The 21,227-nt window shown below is 40.2% G+C and overlaps 2 protein-coding genes across 2 annotated transcripts in view; one reads left to right on the top strand and one right to left on the bottom strand.

The window, feature by feature from the left end:
• Positions 1–2,114: 2,114 nt before the first annotated feature.
• On the bottom strand, positions 2,115–9,590 carry LOC124282188 (sulfotransferase 1B1-like). Its single transcript, XM_046718153.1, has 7 exons — positions 9,434–9,590; positions 5,775–5,945; positions 4,688–4,844; positions 3,963–4,144; positions 3,484–3,587; positions 2,693–2,873; positions 2,115–2,297 (listed from the first exon to the last, which is right to left on the bottom strand). The coding sequence occupies exons 2-7, from the start codon at positions 5,935–5,937 to the stop codon at positions 2,200–2,202; spliced, it is 885 nt and encodes a 294-aa protein (XP_046574109.1). The 5' UTR covers positions 5,938–5,945; positions 9,434–9,590; the 3' UTR covers positions 2,115–2,199.
• Positions 9,591–14,837: 5,247 nt separating this feature from the next.
• Positions 14,838–21,227, top strand: part of LOC124282163 (von Willebrand factor A domain-containing protein 5A-like) — a 29,871-nt gene continuing 23,481 nt past the window's right edge. Inside the window, exons 1-7 of the mRNA XM_046718123.1 lie at positions 14,838–14,916; positions 16,146–16,348; positions 16,977–17,205; positions 18,462–18,619; positions 19,345–19,447; positions 20,054–20,161; positions 21,017–21,143. Of these exons, the coding sequence (XP_046574079.1) occupies positions 14,868–14,916; positions 16,146–16,348; positions 16,977–17,205; positions 18,462–18,619; positions 19,345–19,447; positions 20,054–20,161; positions 21,017–21,143 (977 nt within the window). The 5' untranslated portion in view covers positions 14,838–14,867. The remainder of the gene's footprint in view (positions 14,917–16,145; positions 16,349–16,976; positions 17,206–18,461; positions 18,620–19,344; positions 19,448–20,053; positions 20,162–21,016; positions 21,144–21,227) is intronic.

Genomic DNA, 21,227 nt, shown 5'->3' with positions numbered 1-21,227 from the left:
TTGTATCATGACCATGCGACAGTTAATCATGCTTTTGTAACCATCTGTGGTTCAAATATTGAATCACGCCGTCAAGTTTCGCTCGGAAGGAGAAAACACGTTTTCACAGACTTCACAGGTTGGTGTTATTGTGAAATCCAGGTGATAATGACAAAACGAGGCAAATGCTAAGATCTTTAACGTCACCGAATTCTGGATAAGTTAAGGGAAGGCATTTGTATTCAGCGCAATGATAAACAATAATATATAACAGAATGTATTCATCATAAATGCACAAAACGTTTAATCCATCAGGGATCAGACAAGGTGCATTACTACAAGCGAGTCAACAAGAAGACGTTTGGCATGACATACACTTGTGGTGCATGCTGCAGTTCAGTGAACGGCAGAGTGAATATGTTGCTATTGTGATTATAATTTTTGAGAATGAGTTTATTTCGCTTTTCTTTATGTATAGTGTATTTCAACTGGCAGGTCAGCATGGAAGGTTTGAGTGTTGTTGAACACGGCAGTTATCGTTATCTCAGCAACAGCAAGATGTTCTGCAAAATCTCGAGCCAAAACTGCCTGTGTCTGGTGTGCACAACATACTCGTTTTCACACAGTTGTACCTTGTGTGTTATCTATGTTAAGCGACACACTCATAGCGGACCAAGGTAATTCTGGAATTGGGGTCACACAGTGTACCCATTTCTCAAAAATGCCGAAAAATATCAAGTTGCGTCTTAAGTGGAAACATCTAGAATGAGTTTAAATGATACATGGTATAATTTGTTCAATCACAATACAGGTCTGCTTGTATTATACTCTTACAAAAGTTGGGGAACTTCATTTTTAATTTACGATTGAAACAATTGGGTGATATATCGGAGTCAATCAATGCTGATATGATGATGATGAATGTTTTGAGAGTTCATCACCACTTGCACTTCCTTATGACCTTGGTTGTTTGTACAGTAATTGCTCTTGAAAGATGATTAGTGTATGACGTGAAATTTGCATGTGTACGATTTTCATTTAAACAAACACTAACAACTGTGCGATGCAAGATGATTGTCAAAATTAATGGTCTACGGTGATTTATCGACCTTCTTGGAAACTGTCAAAATCATGCACGTGTGTGGGGCTACTGTGTTGTGCGCGTGCATCCCATGCGTTGTGTTTAGGGGCGGTGATAAAGAGAAATGGTGGTGCGTTCATAAGATGTCTGTCTTTGAAAAGTTTGTTAACGCTCATACTGCCTATCCAAATTGAAAGTTGAGGTTCCCCTACTTTTTATGAAGAGTATATGTCCTCGGAACGAATGTACTGGTAATGCCCCCACACACGGGCGATTGGCTAACATCCGTTTTGCCGTAAAGTGAAATGCTTAAACATCATGTAAGCCAAATGTATATTTTTTCTTTTACTCTCAAGACAATTATTCAACACTTGCAGGCCCGTATAATTTTTCTAAAACGTAGCTATCACAAATGTAATCTACCCATGTAAGAATAAAAGAAGATGAAATCCAGAAAATCCAGAAACCTCTTTATGTTCATCAAATAGCATATTCTAAAATGCAAATCAAGCATTTAATCTGCCTCATTCTGCACATCACACAATGTAATGTGTAATGTAGAACAGTTTGATCATTGCAATCGAACTAAAATTATATTTTCATTCACTAATTCAACAAATTAATCTTACATAGTGAATAAACACATTCATGATGTCGAATACATGTGACGTTATTACAGCGTGCCACTGGACACTGAACAGTTATCCTTTAATGGTGTAGATCTGGTCATGAGCAAATTATTGAATATTGATAATGGAAATTTCATCTATGATTATTACAGTTATAATCACTCGTCTGTAATTAGTAGTCTGTGGACATTGAATGACAATCAAATATCTGTCCCCCTGGACATTGAACATTGAACCCCTGAACCAGCTAACAATGCTGGGAAGAAGGATGGACATCACGTGTAAGCATTGAATGAAGACAATATTTAATAATTTATTATATATTGACATTTTAATGCATCACTTTATATCATCACATTTTTAGGCTGTCACATGAACATTCTCATTACATTACGGTAACAATGCATGTGTAGATCAGCAACTTACTCAGATACTGAATGATGTATATGTGTAGCTAAATCAATTGTTGGGTGGATGTGAAGGACGAAAACAGACCTAGAGGAGTAACATTCAGTATGGAAATGTTCGATGAAACTTCTGTTGGTAGATTCTGTCAAACCTTTCACTCTGAGCAACTGTAAACCAGTGCTTCCAGTCGCCAGTTTCACCTGAAAGAGTGAGTGAGTTTAGTTTTACGCCGCACCCAGCAACATTCTAGCTATATGGCGGAGGTCTGTAAATAATCGAGTCTGGAACAGACAGTCCAGTGATCAACAGCATCGATCTGCGCAATTGGGAACTGATGACATGTCAGCGAGCCTGAACACCCGATCCCGTTAGTCGCCTCTTACGACAACCATGGGTTACTGAAGATCAATATTTTAACCATGACCTTCACGGGTCTCACCTGAAAGAATGGATAAATCTTTACATGTCACTTCTCCTTAGAGGAAAGTTATTTTACTTGAATATTATTTCCAATGAACTCATAATTAGTAAACGCAATATCAGAAAAACACAGAACACATAACTCACTCACTCACACTGTTCTAAGAGATCCTACCTTTCCTGAAATGACCAGGAGACCCTTCTTTCCATGGGGTAGAAAACATTGGGGTTTTCAGACACGTGTGGGCGTGTTTCAGCTTTGTAAACCCGCATGCTTCTGCAATTTCTTCATAAACCTTGTCAGGGAGAGGATGCAGAATGAACTCAGCCAACTGTTTAACCACTTTCACTGCATTCTGAAAAACGATTTATTGTAACAAATATTTGTTCAAACGTTTTAAAATATCCAATTCAGTCGCTGTGCATCTAAATAATCGACATAATGGTTGATGAAACATTGTACATGTTACGCTGAGGCATCAAGCGAGAAAGTTTATGTTCAATCTCGTAGTCCTATTTCATAAACATTATCAGGCTACTTTGACATTTTCTTCAATAATAAACATTAATGAAAACGTTGCCATGTCAACATGAAATGCAGATGCAAATAGTGTGGTTAAACACTTTCGATTTTTAAGTATTCTTGCCACATTTAAAGTTCAAGGTCACATTTTAAAGTTCAAAGTCAAAGACCCAGAGGATGATTTTTTAAGGTGAAGGGCTTTGCTGTGTGAGGTTCCATCTGACAATGTGTGTCATTTAATGGCTTTATGACATGATAGTGATTACCAAGGATGTATAACTTCATGATAGATGATAGATTTGAATGAATAGCCGATTGGAGAAGGGCTTTTAGAAAGTCAAACGAACTGTGGACTGACCCTGAGTAAATTGTCATTTGACGGAATGGTGTGCCAAACCATGAAAAGTATGATATATGTTGTCATTATATTTGACATCACTCACTTTCTTCAAGTCTTCATAATGTAGCTGAAGAAAGGGAACATCTGGGTAATCTCCTGGAACCTTGTTCCATGACAGGGTGTGATCAAACGCAGAGTCATTGGGTACTGAAATTTATGTAGCCCACATTATATTTTCGGACAAAACAGAACAATGGGCCTCAACAGGAACCGATACTTCTAGTACAATTTTTGGATGTTTGCTGAAGCGTTCGCAACGTTACGACCTGTCGTTAACCATAGGCTTACAAATGTCGTAACGCTACGAACGTTTTGTGGATCGGGACCCTGGTGATAGATAACCTCGAAACAAGTCTAGAAATATGTGGCAAGTCTAGATTTCCACAGTTTCCTAAAATGGAGAAACTTTCTGATCTCATTTTCATTATTTTTATGATTATTATTTTTAACCCTTCTTTCTGTAAAATATGTTCATTTCAGAGCCTAGATGTTGGTTTGTGGTTGTGGTACATTGAACTTAACTGTTTCCCTTGATAAATGCATCTAAGAAGTTATCCCAGGAACCAGTGAAAGACGGCCCTGCTGATTCATTCATCCAGTTCTGATTAGTTGACTGGAAGAAGTAGGACACTGCAACATCCTTCGGATTTCGCTGTACGTTGATTATACGACACTTTCGTTCCCAAATTGCTCTTGGTAGAATGCTGGAACAATCAATCAGTTGCCATGGAGATAAAACTATCAAACAAGAAAAGTGATAAAACTATCTGGCTCCGATATATTATCAACACACATCACTTTAAAACATAAGTTACCATCCTAAGGCCTCAGCGATACCCTTAGAGATAAGTGAAAAACATTTGATCCTTTAGATTTTAGATCATACAATATGTTTCACGTGCGAGAGGTTGCACGTGATTGAATTCCGTGTAAAGTCGTAACGAGACCATAATAAAAGAACCTGCTGAAAATATTTTTTATACGACGGATAAAACAGTAACATAACATTTCCTTTATGTTAAGAATACTGCACAGGTAAGGTTACACTCACGTAAAATACAGCCTTTACAATAACAAATTAGTCAAGGCAAGTACCCCCTACACGATTCAGATTGAGTGTACATGTCGCTTTGTATGAACAGGTTCACTTGAAGACTCATCTCGTATGCATGAGACATAACTATCTTTGATGCAGCAGTTTTCAAAGGCTTATATCAAAGGAACTTCATAATGAATGTTATAGTCACCGTGGTATCATGTGGGTTGTCAAGATCCTCGGAGAAGCAATGGCATCTATGACATCTTCATTGCGTTGGTCAATATAGGAAGAACCCAGCCAATGCTCTGTGTACTTCGCTTCGCCTTTAACGATCATGTTGAGAATCTCCCATGTCCAGTGGGTACCTGTAGAGTTGAGAACTGGATGATAGGCATCAGCACACTGCATTAGGCCGTATGTCATCCTATGTGACCCTCAGCAAACTGACATGTTATACGACATAGCATTACAACCACACGTGCGTGGTCTCTACTGTGTGAAGACCTATTGTTTGACTTCATGTCAACAATTTCCCTGAAATAATTATGGCACACGTCGTATCTGTGCCATATGGTTTTGAACTATACATCCATTTTGTTAAATTGAGTCAGCTGTATTTTCTGCTACGATGGAAACCACATTGTTTCATTTGATTTGACTAAGACTAAAAAAACACATTATTTGAATTAGTTTGACTAGGTCTGGAGTAGAAAAGAAACATCTAATCCTTCTATCCACACTCCGGCACAGCGATGACTTCGCATAACATCACTGCCACAGGTTAATTTGCATATCACGTGACCGGACTTTTCTCTTGTTTGTAAACAAACGCGCATATTCATAATAAGAAGAGACTGGACTCACGAAAGCTTTTCGGCTCTCTCTTCATAATGTTTTACATTGTTACATATATATTCTTCCACAAATGCGACAGTAAGGTCTATGACGGTACATATTTAGATATCAAACTGGCTGCATCGTTTGCTCTCCATCAGCTTTGATGACAGCACGTGGAGCCGTACAACCTATGTAAACAAAGGATCGCTACGAAAATCGAAATAGTGTTACATGTGTTTGGATATTTTCTCAGTGAAACTAAACCATTCTATTAAAGATGTTTAGATAGATGTGTAGACTCGTCACAAATAAAGTGTAAACGAAATGTGTACATTATATTGAATGGACATTGCAAGATGTGACGAATCGTCACATTTTTGCCGCATGGAACTCTGGGTAGGAGAGTGCCTTCCATCGTGAAACACAACATATGAATATATATAGTCACGGGTATTTACCTGATTTAGGATATGTACACAGAAAGATGTCGTCATCTCGTACTTCACGGGTCCTGAAGGAGGACAGAATGGGGATGATACCACATGGAACCACCATATCTTCAAACATAGTCAGTTTTAGACTGAAGCCAGCCCTCATCCCTTCTTCAGCTCGAGTTGACATGTCCTCTCCTGGAACACCCGTTAAGAATAATGTGAACATCTCCAAGGTATTATTCTTATAATTTAAACACAGGTAATTTCAATGAAACCTTTGAAATATTTCTATGAATAAAGTACCAAGATTTTTACCATTTTTCAGATGAGAAGAACTGGACATACAACATCAAAAATTTTAAAAATTGTCTGGGACAAGGAAACTATCGCTCAAAAGTAGGTTGCTTTTGTCTTTTTTGTGCAACAACGCACAGCTAAGTATCATATTAGGCTAAACGTTTGGAAACACATCTCTAGTTTGACAAAGCTAACAGTTAGAGAGCATATATGGTGGACTGCTTCCCTAATACTTACCAAGACTCGCCCCAGCACACCGGAAACATTACCTGTTTGTCAGACGATAACACTCGTGCCTGACGTCACGTAACTGACCACCTCTACCAGTAAGACACTGAGAGAGCGCATTGGTCAACCATGCCCAGTGGTCTTTCCCACCACGGACGATGTGCGGGACAAGAGTTCATTTGAGTTGGGTTTTACGTCACAATGGCATTATTCCAGCCACATAGTGACTCCGGGACAAAAGATCATAGGCACCTGCAGGTACGTTAGCCATACTTGGTAAGGCGCTGCAAAGGGAGTGAACTACACTAAACGCCAAGAGAAACGTTACCCTCCTACCATTATGAATTACTTAAAAACTATCAAAGATATGTTTGAAGGCATTAGTTTACAAGAAGGCCGTAAAAACACAGCTTTATGCAAATCACAAAAAAGTATTCTCAAATGCATTTATATTTAGGTGAAATGCACCTTAAATTGTCCTATTTTCGACCATGCCGAAATAAACCAATAACAGTGATTAACAGATGTCCAAAAGAAAAGTTGAAATAAAATTCTGCTTGAGACAAAGATAAACCATTTTAAGTCACCATTATTCAACTATTAAAACAAGAAACAACTGTTGTAGAGTGTATAAAATTGTAACAGAATCATTCCTATAATTTCAGTCTTTGAAAACATTTTCTGCTGATTTGCATTAGTGAAACAAGTAAAACGTGTCTTTAATATTGTGAAAAAGCATCTAAAATTATCAATGTTAACAATTTTGCAAGCAAAGTAACATTTTTTCCATTTTCTGTTTAAACTATAGGTTATTCACTGGTGTCGAGGGGGACATGGGCTGATGTACCCTCGATGTTTGTTTATGTTCCCTGAGCCCGAAGATTAACAGCTGAATAGAGAGAAAGAGATATTGGGATCGTGCAGATGGAGTCGACATGCAATCCTGTTGCCACCGTCCTCGGATGCCACCGTGTCACGGTTATAAGTCAGCGCTACAGACAGACTGTGGTCACCATAGACAGACCAAGCAGTGGACGTCTATGCATCACAACGCCAGCTGAAGATAGGTACCTCCGTCATTAAGGAAGGAGGGTAACATTTCTTTTGGCGTTTAGTGTATACTCCCTGAAATCGGAATATTAATTCAGACCATTCCATGCCGCATATACGAATGTTTTTCAATGCATGACTTACAACTAATCATGTCATCTCAAACTTTCACTATTCCCAATCTATGTCATCTGTCTGGATTGTTTGCGCCCTTACAATGCCACGCTAACATGTTCTCTTCAGTGTCATGTTACGCCTTGTTCTTCTAGAACTACGCTCACCTGGCTGAGAGGGCCATTTGAGATTAATGCACAATGCCATTACATCACTAGAACTACGCTCACCTGGCTGAGAGGGACGTTTGAGATTAATACACAATGCCATTTAATCACTAGAGCTACGCTCACCTGTCTGAGAGGGACGTTTGAGATTAATACACAATGTCATTAAATCACTAAAGTACTGTCGGAAATGTGAAAGTGTGAAATATCTGTTAAACTAATTTCGGCCTAACTACAGTCTCAGTGGAGGGAGATAGGACACGTAGAAAAAGGACTTTACTGAGGAGAGATGAGTGCAGAAATGAGCAAAGCGGTGTTTTTCTAAGTCCAAAACGATTTATTTGGAACAGGCCATGGGTTTATGCAAAGTAGTGTGCGACGATATTGTATTACAAAGGACACTGCTTAAATGCCCAATTTGAAATTAGACGTAGCTTCATTATAAACGATAGCTGGTGTAAAAATTAATAACTTTCATGCTGAAACTATTAAGGATGTAGCTACCATGGAGTTTCACTGTCACCATAAAAAGAAACAGATAGGAGGGTTCGTCTCAAAAGCAAAACCTGGACGGGTGTCGCAGACGATCGTTTGGATCGGCCTGGGGGATAGAGATATCAGCTAAGATGAGATAATCCTTTAGGGCAATTATACTGGGGAAGTACACGGCATGTCATAACAATTTACAAATAATATCCAGTCCTGTCGATCTTCGCGATCGGGTGGTCATGCCACACTATATATTTTGAGACATTTAATACGATGTGTTTCTATGGTTATCAGGTATCATACTCTTATACATATCTCAACATAAACTTTATGAAAGGAAGACACGTAAGATGTTAATCAATAGATGAGGCATAGTCAACACACATGGATAAGCACAAAATACCTTTGAGATGACCCCTTGTGCCTGTAGGCAGCACATGCATTTCATGCCAGGTGAGTCGACGGTCGGTCGTCATATCTGGCTGAGCGACCTAATTGCCATCTGATAGTCTGATCTATTGTTTTCAGCATCTATTCGTACTTTTTCTAAGTTTTGCCCGATTTTACGAGTAAACATGCTTTTCTGGATATCCTATTACGCATCCCACTGAATGCCAAGTTAGGCCGAAGTGGGTTATTTCGCCATATGCTATTTGCAGTTGTGTAAATTGTAGGGATACAGAGTAACAGCCTAAAACAGTTTTTTTTCTATTTCCTACAGTACTTTTTTTAGTAGATTAGCTAGTGATATCTAATTACTTGTGGACAAGGGGTGGGGGTGGGGGTGTTTAGTCTGGGTTTGTCTGACAGAAACATTGTGGGTTTCATGCTAAAACATGAAGGTCCCTACTAAGATAGAGAACATAAATATATTCATAGGGAACATATTTTTAATAGTTCGATTTTACTGTTACTTTTTTATTTATTACTCGCCCGTGGGTGATACTGCACTGTGATATTTGTTACAGCAATATTACACTAGTGTAATACCGCTAGACGTATGACGTCGTAATGGTTTACAGTTATGACTTCACAATGCTAATACCTCTGTCACAATGGTATTAGACCTTGTTTGATTCGTGGAAAGCTGAGAGTCATAACACTACGTTGGCAGTTTCTATCAATTTATGTTGGAGAGTGATAAACAGAATACTAAACTCACTTCCGTGAAATACCATTTTTATTAAGCTCGTGAAAGATTTAGAATCAAATGTTTAACTCGTTTAATAAATATGGTATTACACTGAAGGTCGTTTAGTATCCTCTATCTATGTAATGTGTTTTCAAGCTTCCAGTTTAGTAATATAGCTTTTCAACTGGGTAGTACTGGTCACTTACCTTGTGTAGCAGTAACTACCAAAACACGTCGGCTGTCTGAGAGACTGTAGAATTGTTGACAGTAGCTTCAGAGTATTGTGACGGTACCATGTCATCTTTCAAGTGACTCTGCTGATGGTGACTTACCTTTGGTATCTGTGCCTTGCAATCCATGTTCGTGGTCCGAGTGAGTGTAGCAGTATTCACAGTCGCGTGCATGTGAATGCAATATCCAGGTGCGATTATGCCACGAAGGTGTATTTGGCACGAGCGTGATTTGACCAACGTGGAATATAAACATACAATACAGCTAAACGCTTTGCATCTTGGCTCTGATAGCTTAAGGGATACTGGTCTTCGATTATGTCCGATGCTCATTATCAGTGTGACCTTTGGCAGATTTAAGATGGTGAAACGTGGTCAGTTAATCTGTAATATTTCCAATTTCCAAAAACATGTAACGTAATATGGCATTTGTAAAGGTTTGTCCATCTTCTCAATGAAATTAATATAATACGAAAGCAAAAATCATGGCAGTAAAGCCAGTGATGAAAATATCCACCTCTCTGCGACAGCAACCAACCCCCAAGGAGGACCTAGGCAAGGTAGTCCAGGGGATAAGTATCATCACACACACAATGCTTGTCATAAGATAGATCCCCTCACGTGCCTACGAAAAAGACAATAGAAGATCTTCCAGTACTTTCAAGAATATAGCATACCACTGACCCCTATTACGCGATGTTATACACTTGGAACATTGCCACACAATGAGGAACACTGACTTATGATAAAGTGTAATAAACACAAAGTTCAATTTCTTGATGAGTACTAGTAAGAGTGAAGACTGTATAAGATATACAAGACAATGAATTTAATCTACTACCTTCACAGCTTACACACAGGTATCCCCCGGACGTCTCTGTGTATCTCTTCACCATGTTTGTGACACAGTTGTATTCAGATACATATGAAGGGTTGCGAAGCAGAACGACCTAAGTGAGACTTAGGTTGTTTTGACATTATAATACCCACTGAACGTCATGTTGAGACCTAGATTGTGGTGAAATATCACGTTGATACATTAATATTTTTCAGAATTACAGCGTGTTGAATATGCATGATTTATGCAAAAAAAAGACCTAGCTAAGACTTAGGTTATTCTTCCTCTGAACGGGCCTGACTTAGGCCCGGATGTGACGGATCTCACACTGTGTCCCATTACCTTATAGTTACATAATAGTTTATTCATGGGTAGGCTACACGGGTATGGTGCAGACAAAAGCTTTTTTCACAAACTGGAAAAACTGGTTCTCTGATGCGTCCTTGTCCAAGGTGGAGGTGACATTAATGACATCGAGCATTACAGAAATGATCGCATGATGTAATATGTAATGATTTGGAGAAGTGTGTTCAAAAGGTTTCAGTATTATTCAAACTATTTGTGAAAGGTTTATACTGATATATACAGATGAGCCTTTGACTCTTTGAACGAAAATTAGGTAAGATATATATCAACATACCAATGTCGTCTTTCTCCGACCTTGCCAAATACATAAAACAAGCCTTCACGTCAACTAAAATGGTGTCGTTTTTTTCAGCAATGTTATTACACGTGATGATAAGGCTGTTATTCTGTTATTAATGGTGCAATATGATACATTTACAAAACAAGAGATTATGGGAATCTAAGAGGTAATTTACCTATTCGATAAGGCCATTCAATTCGCTATTACGCCCTTTCTCATATTGTACGATTTCATCATTTTTATAGTTTGTGATACTAGCAAAACGTATCCAGTTACAGTGTAGATCGTTGTATAGGAATACTCTGGTTCAGGTACAACGACCAAGTGTCAAGCACAGCGGAGTTATGCCCCCTTATCTTTATGAGCGTGTGGCCTCTCTGTCGTCGTTTGACACTATAGCGGAAAATCAATTTTCGTCGTCTATGGCAAGCCATATTTTATACTGATTGTTTAGCCATTTGATATACTGAATGTATAACGTTAAACATAGGCATACAAATCTAAACTAACGGGCAAAAGAAACGACACTAAAATTGAATTTGATAATTTGGACTCGAACTCAAATTTTGTAAGTAGTTATGAGCTTAAAACAATCGCCACAACGCTTCCCTGACATTTGTCATGAAAAATGTTGTGTTTGGGCGAACGAATAATACTGAGCCTAAGTTTGCTTAGACTGCTTTTTGCTGGAGCCCTTTTCTATCCCATCCAGCTAGGGTCCGTGCAGGTAGCAAAAGTAATGTAAGTCCCCATGGTTCCTAGTATGGTGATCTACCTTCAGTTGTTGGCGATCTATAGCCCGTGTTTTATTCTGTATTGTCTTCTTTAATAAACATGTTTTAGTTTAACTCACTAGTTTTACATGCATATCTGTGATTCTCTAGTATTTTTACTGTTCATCATCGACAGGTTTTAATCTTCAAAATGTTTTCGCTTTTTATTGTATGAATTGTTTTCGTCACGCTATGGCTGAAATATTGCCGATGTGACGTTAAATATTAACTCACTCAATCACCTTTCTATCCCGGACTCATATTCTATGACAATATTCCAGCCATATTGTAGTGGCCTGTAAACAATCAAGTCACTACAACAGGTCGTGAAGCACGAAAGTCTCGTGAACGGATTGCTTGAAGCACGTGCATCATTGGGGTATAAGAGTGCACACAAAACTTCCTCGACATCAGACCTTCAAGTCAACTTCAGCGACCATGCCCTGATTATCGCAGGAATCCAGAGAGAGACATTGGGATGGTACAGATGGGTGCCACTCATGCACATGTAGCAGCGACCTTGGGCTGTACACGTCTAGCCATCACGAGGCTGATGACACGCTGCAGGCAAACAGGGCGGACAGTAGACTGGCCAAGAAGTGGAAGAAACCGTTTCCTACCTGTGACGTCATCAGCAGCGACTGGGCTTGGACATCCTATCAGTCAACGAACAGCAGCACGACGGTATCCGCGCCTACGGACCCTACCGTGGTGTACGGCTGACGCTTTAACATCAAAATCAACGTCTTCGATGGGCACGCACAGTTCGCCAGTGGCAAAACAGAAAGTAGATAGTGGCAGAGAGTGATGGTCTCAGACGAGAGCAGGTTCCAGCTGTTCAGGAATGATGGTAGGGCTCGTGTCAACAGACGCCGTTGAGAACGTGTGCAACGTTTCTGTGTACAGGCAGTGGAACCGTTGGTGGCGGAGTGTCATGGTTTGGGGCGGCATATGTGACGGTATGAAGACAGATCTTGTTGTGGTGGATGGTAATCTCACTGCTCAACGATACATTGATCAAATTATGCGTCCGATTGTGCTACCATTCCTACGCCAACGCCGTAACCGGATCATGTTCCAGCAGGACAACGCGCGTCCTCATACAGCACATATTGTCATGGATTTTCTACAAAGAAACAACATCAATGTGTTTCCTTGGCCCTCCACGTCAATGTCACCAATTGAACACTTGTGCGACCATTTGGATCGTCAGATTCGTGCTGGGGCCGTTATAACCGACGTCAGCTTGTCCAAGCCCTTCAAGAGGAATGGCAAAGGACCCCTCAAGGTATACGGCGTCTGACGTTCTCAGCACGTCGTAGAGTTGATGCCCACAGTGGGCATACCAGACACTGACCACGTATGTTGTATTGTTTACATCTGTGATCGAATACTGGACACTTCATTCCTTCATTTATACACTGACTCAATGGACTTGTTATTGCTGCTACTCCAATGAAATGACCGAGTTCATGTTGCCCATACACCTATTATTAAAATTCACTGTCCTTTTTCACAATGGTGGTTTGTAATATCAGTGATTTCGACTTGGTATCGTTTCTTTTGCCCGTTAGTCTATTTGAGATATTGATGTGTCGTTCCGATATCGTTCGTTCAGTATTTTAATTTGTTCGCTCGCAGTTTCCCTGAAGATGCCAAATATGTAATATCTCCACACAGTGCCTTTTCGGTGTAGGATGAAAAACGGAGAAAGTATTCCTGTCTTTAACGAGTCTACTTTTCAAACCGCATAAGTATTTGCACTTCAATATTCTCCATCGGACAGGGAATTAATATTGTACATATCTGTTATGTGTAATTGTCGCGCAACGTTCAATTTTTTAGATTTTAAGAAAAAATAACACTTTGCATCCAGAAGGATAGGGGCGACTTGGGACAGAAATAGAGTCTACATATAGACATACTGAAGCGATTGATTGTATTGACATGCATAAAAATGTATTCATTGCATTCACAATCGTCTGCTTAGTGAAAAGGATTTTGAATCTATGCAATACTCTCCAAAAACGTGGCCAACACCTCTACCGCAAATATTGATCAAGTGTCCCGATCTCACGGTGTTATGTTCTCGGCTTCTTAGTTTTTTTAACTTTTACGTACAACCGCAAATTGGGCAATTTTCAGAAAATCGATTTCGTATTATATAAACATTTCAGTTATAACTTGATTTGACTGAACCACCAATTCAATAGTGCGCGCTCTGTTTTCGACGCCAAAGGGAGACAACTCTTGTTGCACATATAACCACCCGTCATCGTGACCTGTGGAAGGAATGTAGCTTCTGGGTGTAGTAACACGAGCAAACAAGCGATCCATTTTCCCCCTCTTTAACATACTCTAACCATTATTCCAACGGAGTGTATTTCAAAACGCATGTTCTTGGTGACATTTCGTTGTTTTGAAGCACGAGAGTCAGTCCAAGGTGAAAAGGATATTCGAATGGCAGACTCTGATGTGATTCTGAAATGAGATCTGACACGTCTACCACATTGTTGAGATCTACAACAACGGGTCTGGTGCTGACTAAGGAAAACATAAATCTGGAATCTGATTTCCCGACCCAACGTTTCTGTCAGGAACGTCACTATGTCCGTCATTACGGCGCAGTCTACAACAGGGCCGCCAGTGCCCCTTCACACAAGGTGATCAGTACTACACTGGAACTCACTATGTCCGTCATTACGGCACTGTCTACAACAGGGCCGCCAGTGCCCCTTCACACAAGGTGATCGGTACTACACTGGAACTCGCTCCCTTAGAGTACGTCCTGCGCACAATCAGAAGATAGCACATTGAAAGTAAAACCACTAACCTGTTTACAAGCCAATGAATACACAAATACCGCATATCTTTGTATACAATATGATCTGTGAACATTCACTATGACTGTCTAACACTCAATGAGCTGGATAAATAGGCAAAGAAATTACTCGGAGTTCCTTTATGGAATCATACGATTCACCGCGCCAGAATATTCTCAGTGCAACAGAAAAACATTGAAAACACTTCTTTGTGTCCAGTCACTCATCGGTGTGTTGAGGAATAAAGGCGTTGGTATACAAGCTGTTGGGTCGGGGTGGCAGTTGCGGGTTAGTAGTGTATTGGGGTCAGTGTGGCTGTAGGGTGGAGAATATGGCGATTCCCTCCGGTCTAGTGATCAGGGGACAAGAGGGGCGAACAGGTAAGTACTGGACCGTGTCCTGTCTCGTCCACTCTTACTGGACTGGCAGAAACATTTCTTCCCTTATCGTTATTATTGTATGTTCAAGAAACCGTTCCATCATTTTGAGACAGTATGTGTACATCACCATTCGTCAGCCAAACATTGCACGCCGGGTGAACGGTGTTAGTTTTCCTACGTTTTGTCTCAAAATTTACTTTAATAACATCAGTACATCTAACAAGCGCTAGACTAGTAAAGAAATTGTTCTTCAGCAATCCGTGCTTGTAAGAAGTGACTAACGGGATCGGGGGGTCTGGTTCCAAGATCGTCATGTCATCAAGTCAATCACCCGATTGTCTGGTCCAGACTCCACTATTTACGGACTGCCGTGTGTCACGTTAAGCAACAATCTAACAAATAAACCTACAAGCGACGTGACACGTGTTAGTGAAATGTTTAATGACGTTTCTTTTCAAGTCCCTTTGCACGCAAAAAATAAGTCTGTAGTTTCGTCATGGCGGAGTGTCGGGTTTGATTCGCCACGTGCCTACATCTCGGTTTTTGTGATGTTGTTGAACTGCTGCTGCAAGTGGAGGAAAACTTTGAGTTCTTGGACGGTGGGATATAGCATCGCATCTCGGACATCGCATCTATATTTACACATGTCGATTGCTCAACGAACCTCAGTTGGATACGGTTACTTACGACTGTATTTCAATGACACGTTCATGGGTTTGAGAATAAATATGATTACAAGACTTTGTGATATATTTATTGCCCATTTTGAACACTCTCTAAAGTCTAAGTTGATATAAGTGGGTATATAATAGTGGCGTATACACACAGCTATCTTAGCTGATGATGAATTACAGCCAGTTCCGGCAAATGGTTAGGTTGTCTTGTAAGAAAGTGTAAGAACTCCAATAACATAAACACTCACACCATCAAGTGGTGCAACTGACGTTAATTTGCTAAAATCATTGCAAGATCGTAAACTGACTCAGCGATGTTTGTTTGTTTTTGTGTGTGTTTTGTTTTGTTTTTCTGTCAACCTTTATGGCACCATTGCCTGAATGACTCCGATACAAACCCATGAGTCCGCAATCCTCACTGGTCCCGGCATAGTTGTAAGTGGTAAGTGATCAAATGGAATGGGAAATGCTTGACTAAAGAGTTCTATCAACTCTGTGCCCACTATCACTGGCTCTGAGATAGACCCCACTCGCCTGCTCACTGTCATGTTTCAGTGCCTCTGACGAGTGTTGACGTATCAGTGAGTATTCAGGGTTTCCTGGCTAACGTTGACGCATGTGTCCAGTATCGCAATGTCCACGACACCACAGTGGACGTGGCCTTTCTCTTCCCCATGGACGACAACAGCGTGGTGTACAAACTTGTGGCCGACATCGACGACAGACACTACGAAGCTGAGATTCAAGAAAAACAACAGGTGGGGGATAAAACAAACTTAATCATGAGCATGATTATACACCTCGATCATCCCCTGGCCTCATCAGCTTATGTTAACACTGGTTGTGGTACGAAGCGATTTGGATCTGTTTGACATGACGTCGTTGATTGTCTGTTGACACCATGAATCGTTGATAATAGTCATGTGTCTGGTCCAGATCAATTACGTTTAAGAATTGTAATGAGTTGTTAAAATACATAATTCGTGTCGGTAAAACCTAATGGTTAAAACATATGGTAGCAACAGGCTGGGTATCCAGGGTGAAAACGTAATCTCCACATAACCGCTGATCGTAACGTAATTTAAGATGAAAGAGACATGCGAGCCCACTTGTATAGTGTTAATACCTCCAGGAAAGATCTGTTAAGCTGGATTAGGCTATACTCTTCTAGAAGTTTCCAGACTACACTTGATAAATATAGTAACTTCCACATCACTGATTACGTTATGTAGTAATACATAGCCGACAACTAAATATTCAGTTTGTTAAATGAAATAAAACAGTGTTAAGAACTGTTGGTGATTTGGTGCTTTGTAACAGAAGGAATGTAAGATAGTTACAACATTGCATGACGACATATCACAGTACATTCTGTCATTCATAAAGGTCACAGAAACCTACACAAAAGCTGATGTTGCTGGTCGACCTCCTTTTATGAGAGAGGAACAAGAAGCTTCAGGAGACATCTTCAGATGCAAGTTGGGTAATCTACCACCAAATTCCGACGCCAAACTCCAGTTTTCTTTCGTGACGGAACTGGCTCAGGAGATTGATGGGTCTCTCAAGTTTGTTCTCCCCACGGTCCTCAACCCCAGACAACGTCCCAGCACGGAAGGTAAGGCAACATCAACGACGATTTCTTTCTTGACATTTGTTTTTCTACGACTGTTGATTTCTCCGTGTTTTTCACTTCTTAATTCGTTTCAGAACCAGGCGGGCATTATAAGTCGTTCACTGGTCTCGAGGGTCACATCAACCCATGGGCCCCGAGGGACCAGTGAACAACGTATTTATCTTACCGAACACCTCAATGGTAATTTGAACTGTTTGAAGCACGGGTATCGGATCATATTATGGAGTACCAGACGACAAGAAAAACAAATTTAGAGTTATCTCCCTTCCATCGATTTGAATTCGCAAAACATCTGTAATTTCCGTGCATCATACCTGATTCAATGTAATTCGAGAAAAATAATTACTACTACGAAGTACCAAATGAGTTCGGCATTCCCAGCGGGGTACATAGAAAATGTTACTCGCTTGTAAGCTGGGTACATTGAAAATAATAGAAAAGCGCTCAGCCAATCAGAAAAACGACATTTATGTGTGAAGCAAGATATTAGCTGGCATCCTTACTGTATGCACTCAGTATGTGTAATAAGGTGATAGTATATAATGAGATGACAAGGCGATGTGTCCTTTATCAGAAAATTGTCATTAAGACAGGTTTCGAAGTTTAGTACTATAAATGCAAAATAACAATTTATCACATGTGTATAACTACAGAGAAGTATAAAAAAATCTCGCAGCTTCTAAGAAGAGTTTTAGTTTTTTGGGGTTTTTTTTCCTTGTTTGTTGTTGTTTTCGGGGTGTGGGGGATTTGTTCAATGTGAATAGGAATAGAAATATATACCCAAATTTTATAATTCTTTGGTTCAAATTGCTGTTCTCTCTCATTGAACAATTCCTCCATTAAATTTAGGTATGTAGTCCTTGTTTGGTTCAATATTTAACATTTATGATAAACTGTACTAGTTGCACCATTCAGCGTATCAGATCGATAAGTCTGAAACTGCGACAATGTGTCTTTATTGTTACGTTTGTTGACAAATACACGAAAAATAACTTCGTTAATGAACATCTGACATGTCGCTCAATTACAAGATTTTCCCAAAGAAAACTACATCTTTTAGTAATGACAACTACATACAGAGGCAGTGAAGGACCCTAGTGATGAAAACATTTGCTCGTCACGCCGACTAACTAGACTCGCTATGTACCATCCATGAATACAATGTCAAAGCCATTCTTCATATAGTCAATGGATATTGCCGAAACAGGCGATAAGCTGATGGTCTTCTGTTACCGTAGATGCAGATGAAGATGCGACTGTGCCTGATGTGAGTGCAACCTGCTACAATCTGACCTTCCACGGCACCGTGGTGTCTAAGCACGAGATAGTCAGGGTGTGGTCCACTACAGACAGGCTGACCACGGTTGTGGACGGCGGAATCGTCAAGACCGTGACGGTATGCATGCACACACACACATGCACACACACACACACACACACACACACACACACACACACACACACACACACACACACACACACACACACACACAGAGACACACACACACACAAACAGGCCCATCCGTAACACGATTAGTAAGAGTGTATCTCAGCAAATTTCCCCTTATCCACATCATTCCTCCAGCATTGTCAGAATCCTGTATTATTTTATAACAAAATACATATTTTTTTGCAAAGTAACCTGAATTCGATTGTGTATACGTCTTGTTTTGTCAAAATAGAAATATTTCGGTCTGACATTATTGTGAATTCTATAATGTTCAGCACACCTGCTATACGAAGTTGGTACCGGTATGTTTCCCGTGATCGCCCAGCGTCACAAGATGCAGGTTCTAGGAGTGCAACTGAAAGTGTTGTCAAATAGCAATACCACGGAGGGGACACACAACATACAACAAGATCATCGATTTCTGTGAACAGAGGCACATTTAGCATCGTTGGAAAATTGATGAAATGATACGACTTCTTAATTATTAATTTATTTGAGCAATGTAATACGTAATAAAGAAGAAAGAACAAATCCTTAGGGATCAGCTGTTGGTGGTGATGGTAGTGGTGGTGGTGATGTTAGTGGCGTTTGTACGCAGCAGGCACCATTATATAGTCCATACATCTAACATGTAGCTTTGACGTCAATGTGTGAACGATGTGTCATTTCAGATACGTCTCACTGAACCATTCAGTCCAACACATAACCTATCGTTCAACATTCTATATGGGGAAGACTACAACATCCAGACTTCCCTGGAGAAAGGAGACAAAGGTACCGTCGTACATCACTAAACAGGAAACCCCTTTTAGAAGGAACCCCTTTAGTCTGGAAACCCCTTAAACGGGCAACCACGTAACGTCCGCGCATACGACGACGTATCTGCATTAGAACTATCTGATATTATGTTAATGTATACTTTAATGTCTTTAACTTCCAGAAGTGACTGGTTATGGTGGGTCTGATTAACGGGGTTTCATTGTTGGATACCCCGCTGCCTGATTGTTATTGGTATATATTACTGATGCCATTGAAGTCCTGATTCTGACTTCAAAGTAACACGCCCTTGTTGTGAGAGGCAACGAGTGTGTCGGTCCTGTCATTGCAATAATCACTCCACTTGCTAAAGACATCTTGTATGCTCTGGACATCTTGTATGCTTTTGGCGGATTGTATACTCTGGACATCTTGTTTGCTCTTGACGGCTGATTTCAGTCGAGACGTAGCTGGAATATAACTAAGTGTGGCATTTAAAACAAATAGATATGAAAGGACCATGTTTTCAGTAGAAACTCACCGATAACTAAGAGCAAGCATGCTGAGTCAGTTGCCAGGCTTCGAATATATCCCTCCGTTAGTCGTTTCTGTTGTCATACACAGGTGCATCTTCATCCCTCCTTCGGCGAGACATACTGATGATGTCCTTGCACCCAAATGTCATCTCGGGGCCTCTGAACGCTGAGTTCATCTTCATCTTAGACCGATCAGGTACGTGCAGGCGGCTTGTACTGTTGTATGATACTTGTGTTGTATGATGCGTGTGTTGTCTGATGCGTGTGTTGTATGATGCGTGTGTTGCCTGATGCGTGTGTTGTATGATGCGTGTGTTGCCTGATGCGTGTGTTGTATGATGCGTGTGTTTGCGCTGATGCGTGTGTTGCCTGATGCGTGTGTTGTATGATCATATGCATACAGGATTCTGTAGCCAGCCGTCGTATATACAACTACTGTGAAATACGGTTTTAACGAACACAAAGGTACTACTTTAGTTCTTTACAACCGTAGTTCGTTACAAGCATTTCGACCGCAAGTGACCGGTACCAAAGTACACAGTTCCTCATATGAGCCAGTTCGTTATTAACGCGTTCGTTATAAATCGAATGGTTATGATGATGGTGGATATTTTCGGCAATATATGTTGTGGCGTGTCAGGTTAATATGGTGTAGATATAGGTACTATCCATTTGTGCAAATCACTAATATGTGATGACAAGCCTAGAATAGTTGTCAAGATATTCCTTCGAATACTGGCACAACTAAGGGAGACAATTCCTGCTGCTGTTTCTGGTCACTGGGCTAAACCTAAATAATTGCATGTTTATTCTAGGATGTGTGTACATATTACTTTGTTAATAAGATACCACACTATATGAAAGTTACCCTTGAATGTCTGGTCTAGATTTGAGTATTTACAGACCATATTCCTAAACGTGTCATACTGTTTGTTATGGCGTTATAAACAAAGAATCAATTACCGGGCATACGAACCGTATCAATGATAACCATCACGCAAAATAGCCATGCAGTTGGTGGTGTTGACACTGGCAATTCTTTCCACAACAGGCAGCATGAGTGGCAAACCGATACGAAGAACCCAAGACCTTCTGTTGTGCTTCCTGAAGAGTCTTCCGACAGACTGCTACTTCAATGTCATCAGCTTTGGAACCGGATTTTCTCCCCTTTTCCCTCGGTAAAGGAATTTAATAAATACAGAAGTGCATTTTAACACCATAACTCAGAATCACGATTTTCTATTCAATCAAGATAATTTTTA

Source organism: Haliotis rubra, unplaced genomic scaffold (assembly GCF_003918875.1).
Source record: "Haliotis rubra isolate DU_JTF1 unplaced genomic scaffold, ASM391887v1 Scf294, whole genome shotgun sequence".
Lineage (NCBI taxonomy): Eukaryota > Metazoa > Mollusca > Gastropoda > Lepetellida > Haliotidae > Haliotis > Haliotis rubra.
This window is presented reverse-complemented; position numbering and strand designations above follow the sequence as displayed.

Excerpts from the sequence above, each read along its gene's own strand:
- LOC124282188 (XM_046718153.1), bottom strand. The coding sequence starts at position 5,937 with ATGTCAACTCGAGCTGAAGAAGGGATGAGGGCTGGCTTCAGTCTAAAA. Across the intron at positions 4,845-5,774 it reads GTGTACATATCCTAAATCAG|GTACCCACTGGACATGGGAG; the intron begins GTAAATACCCGT and ends TCAACTCTACAG. Across the intron at positions 4,145-4,687 it reads ACAACCCACATGATACCACG|CATTCTACCAAGAGCAATTT; the intron begins GTGACTATAACA and ends TGATTGTTCCAG.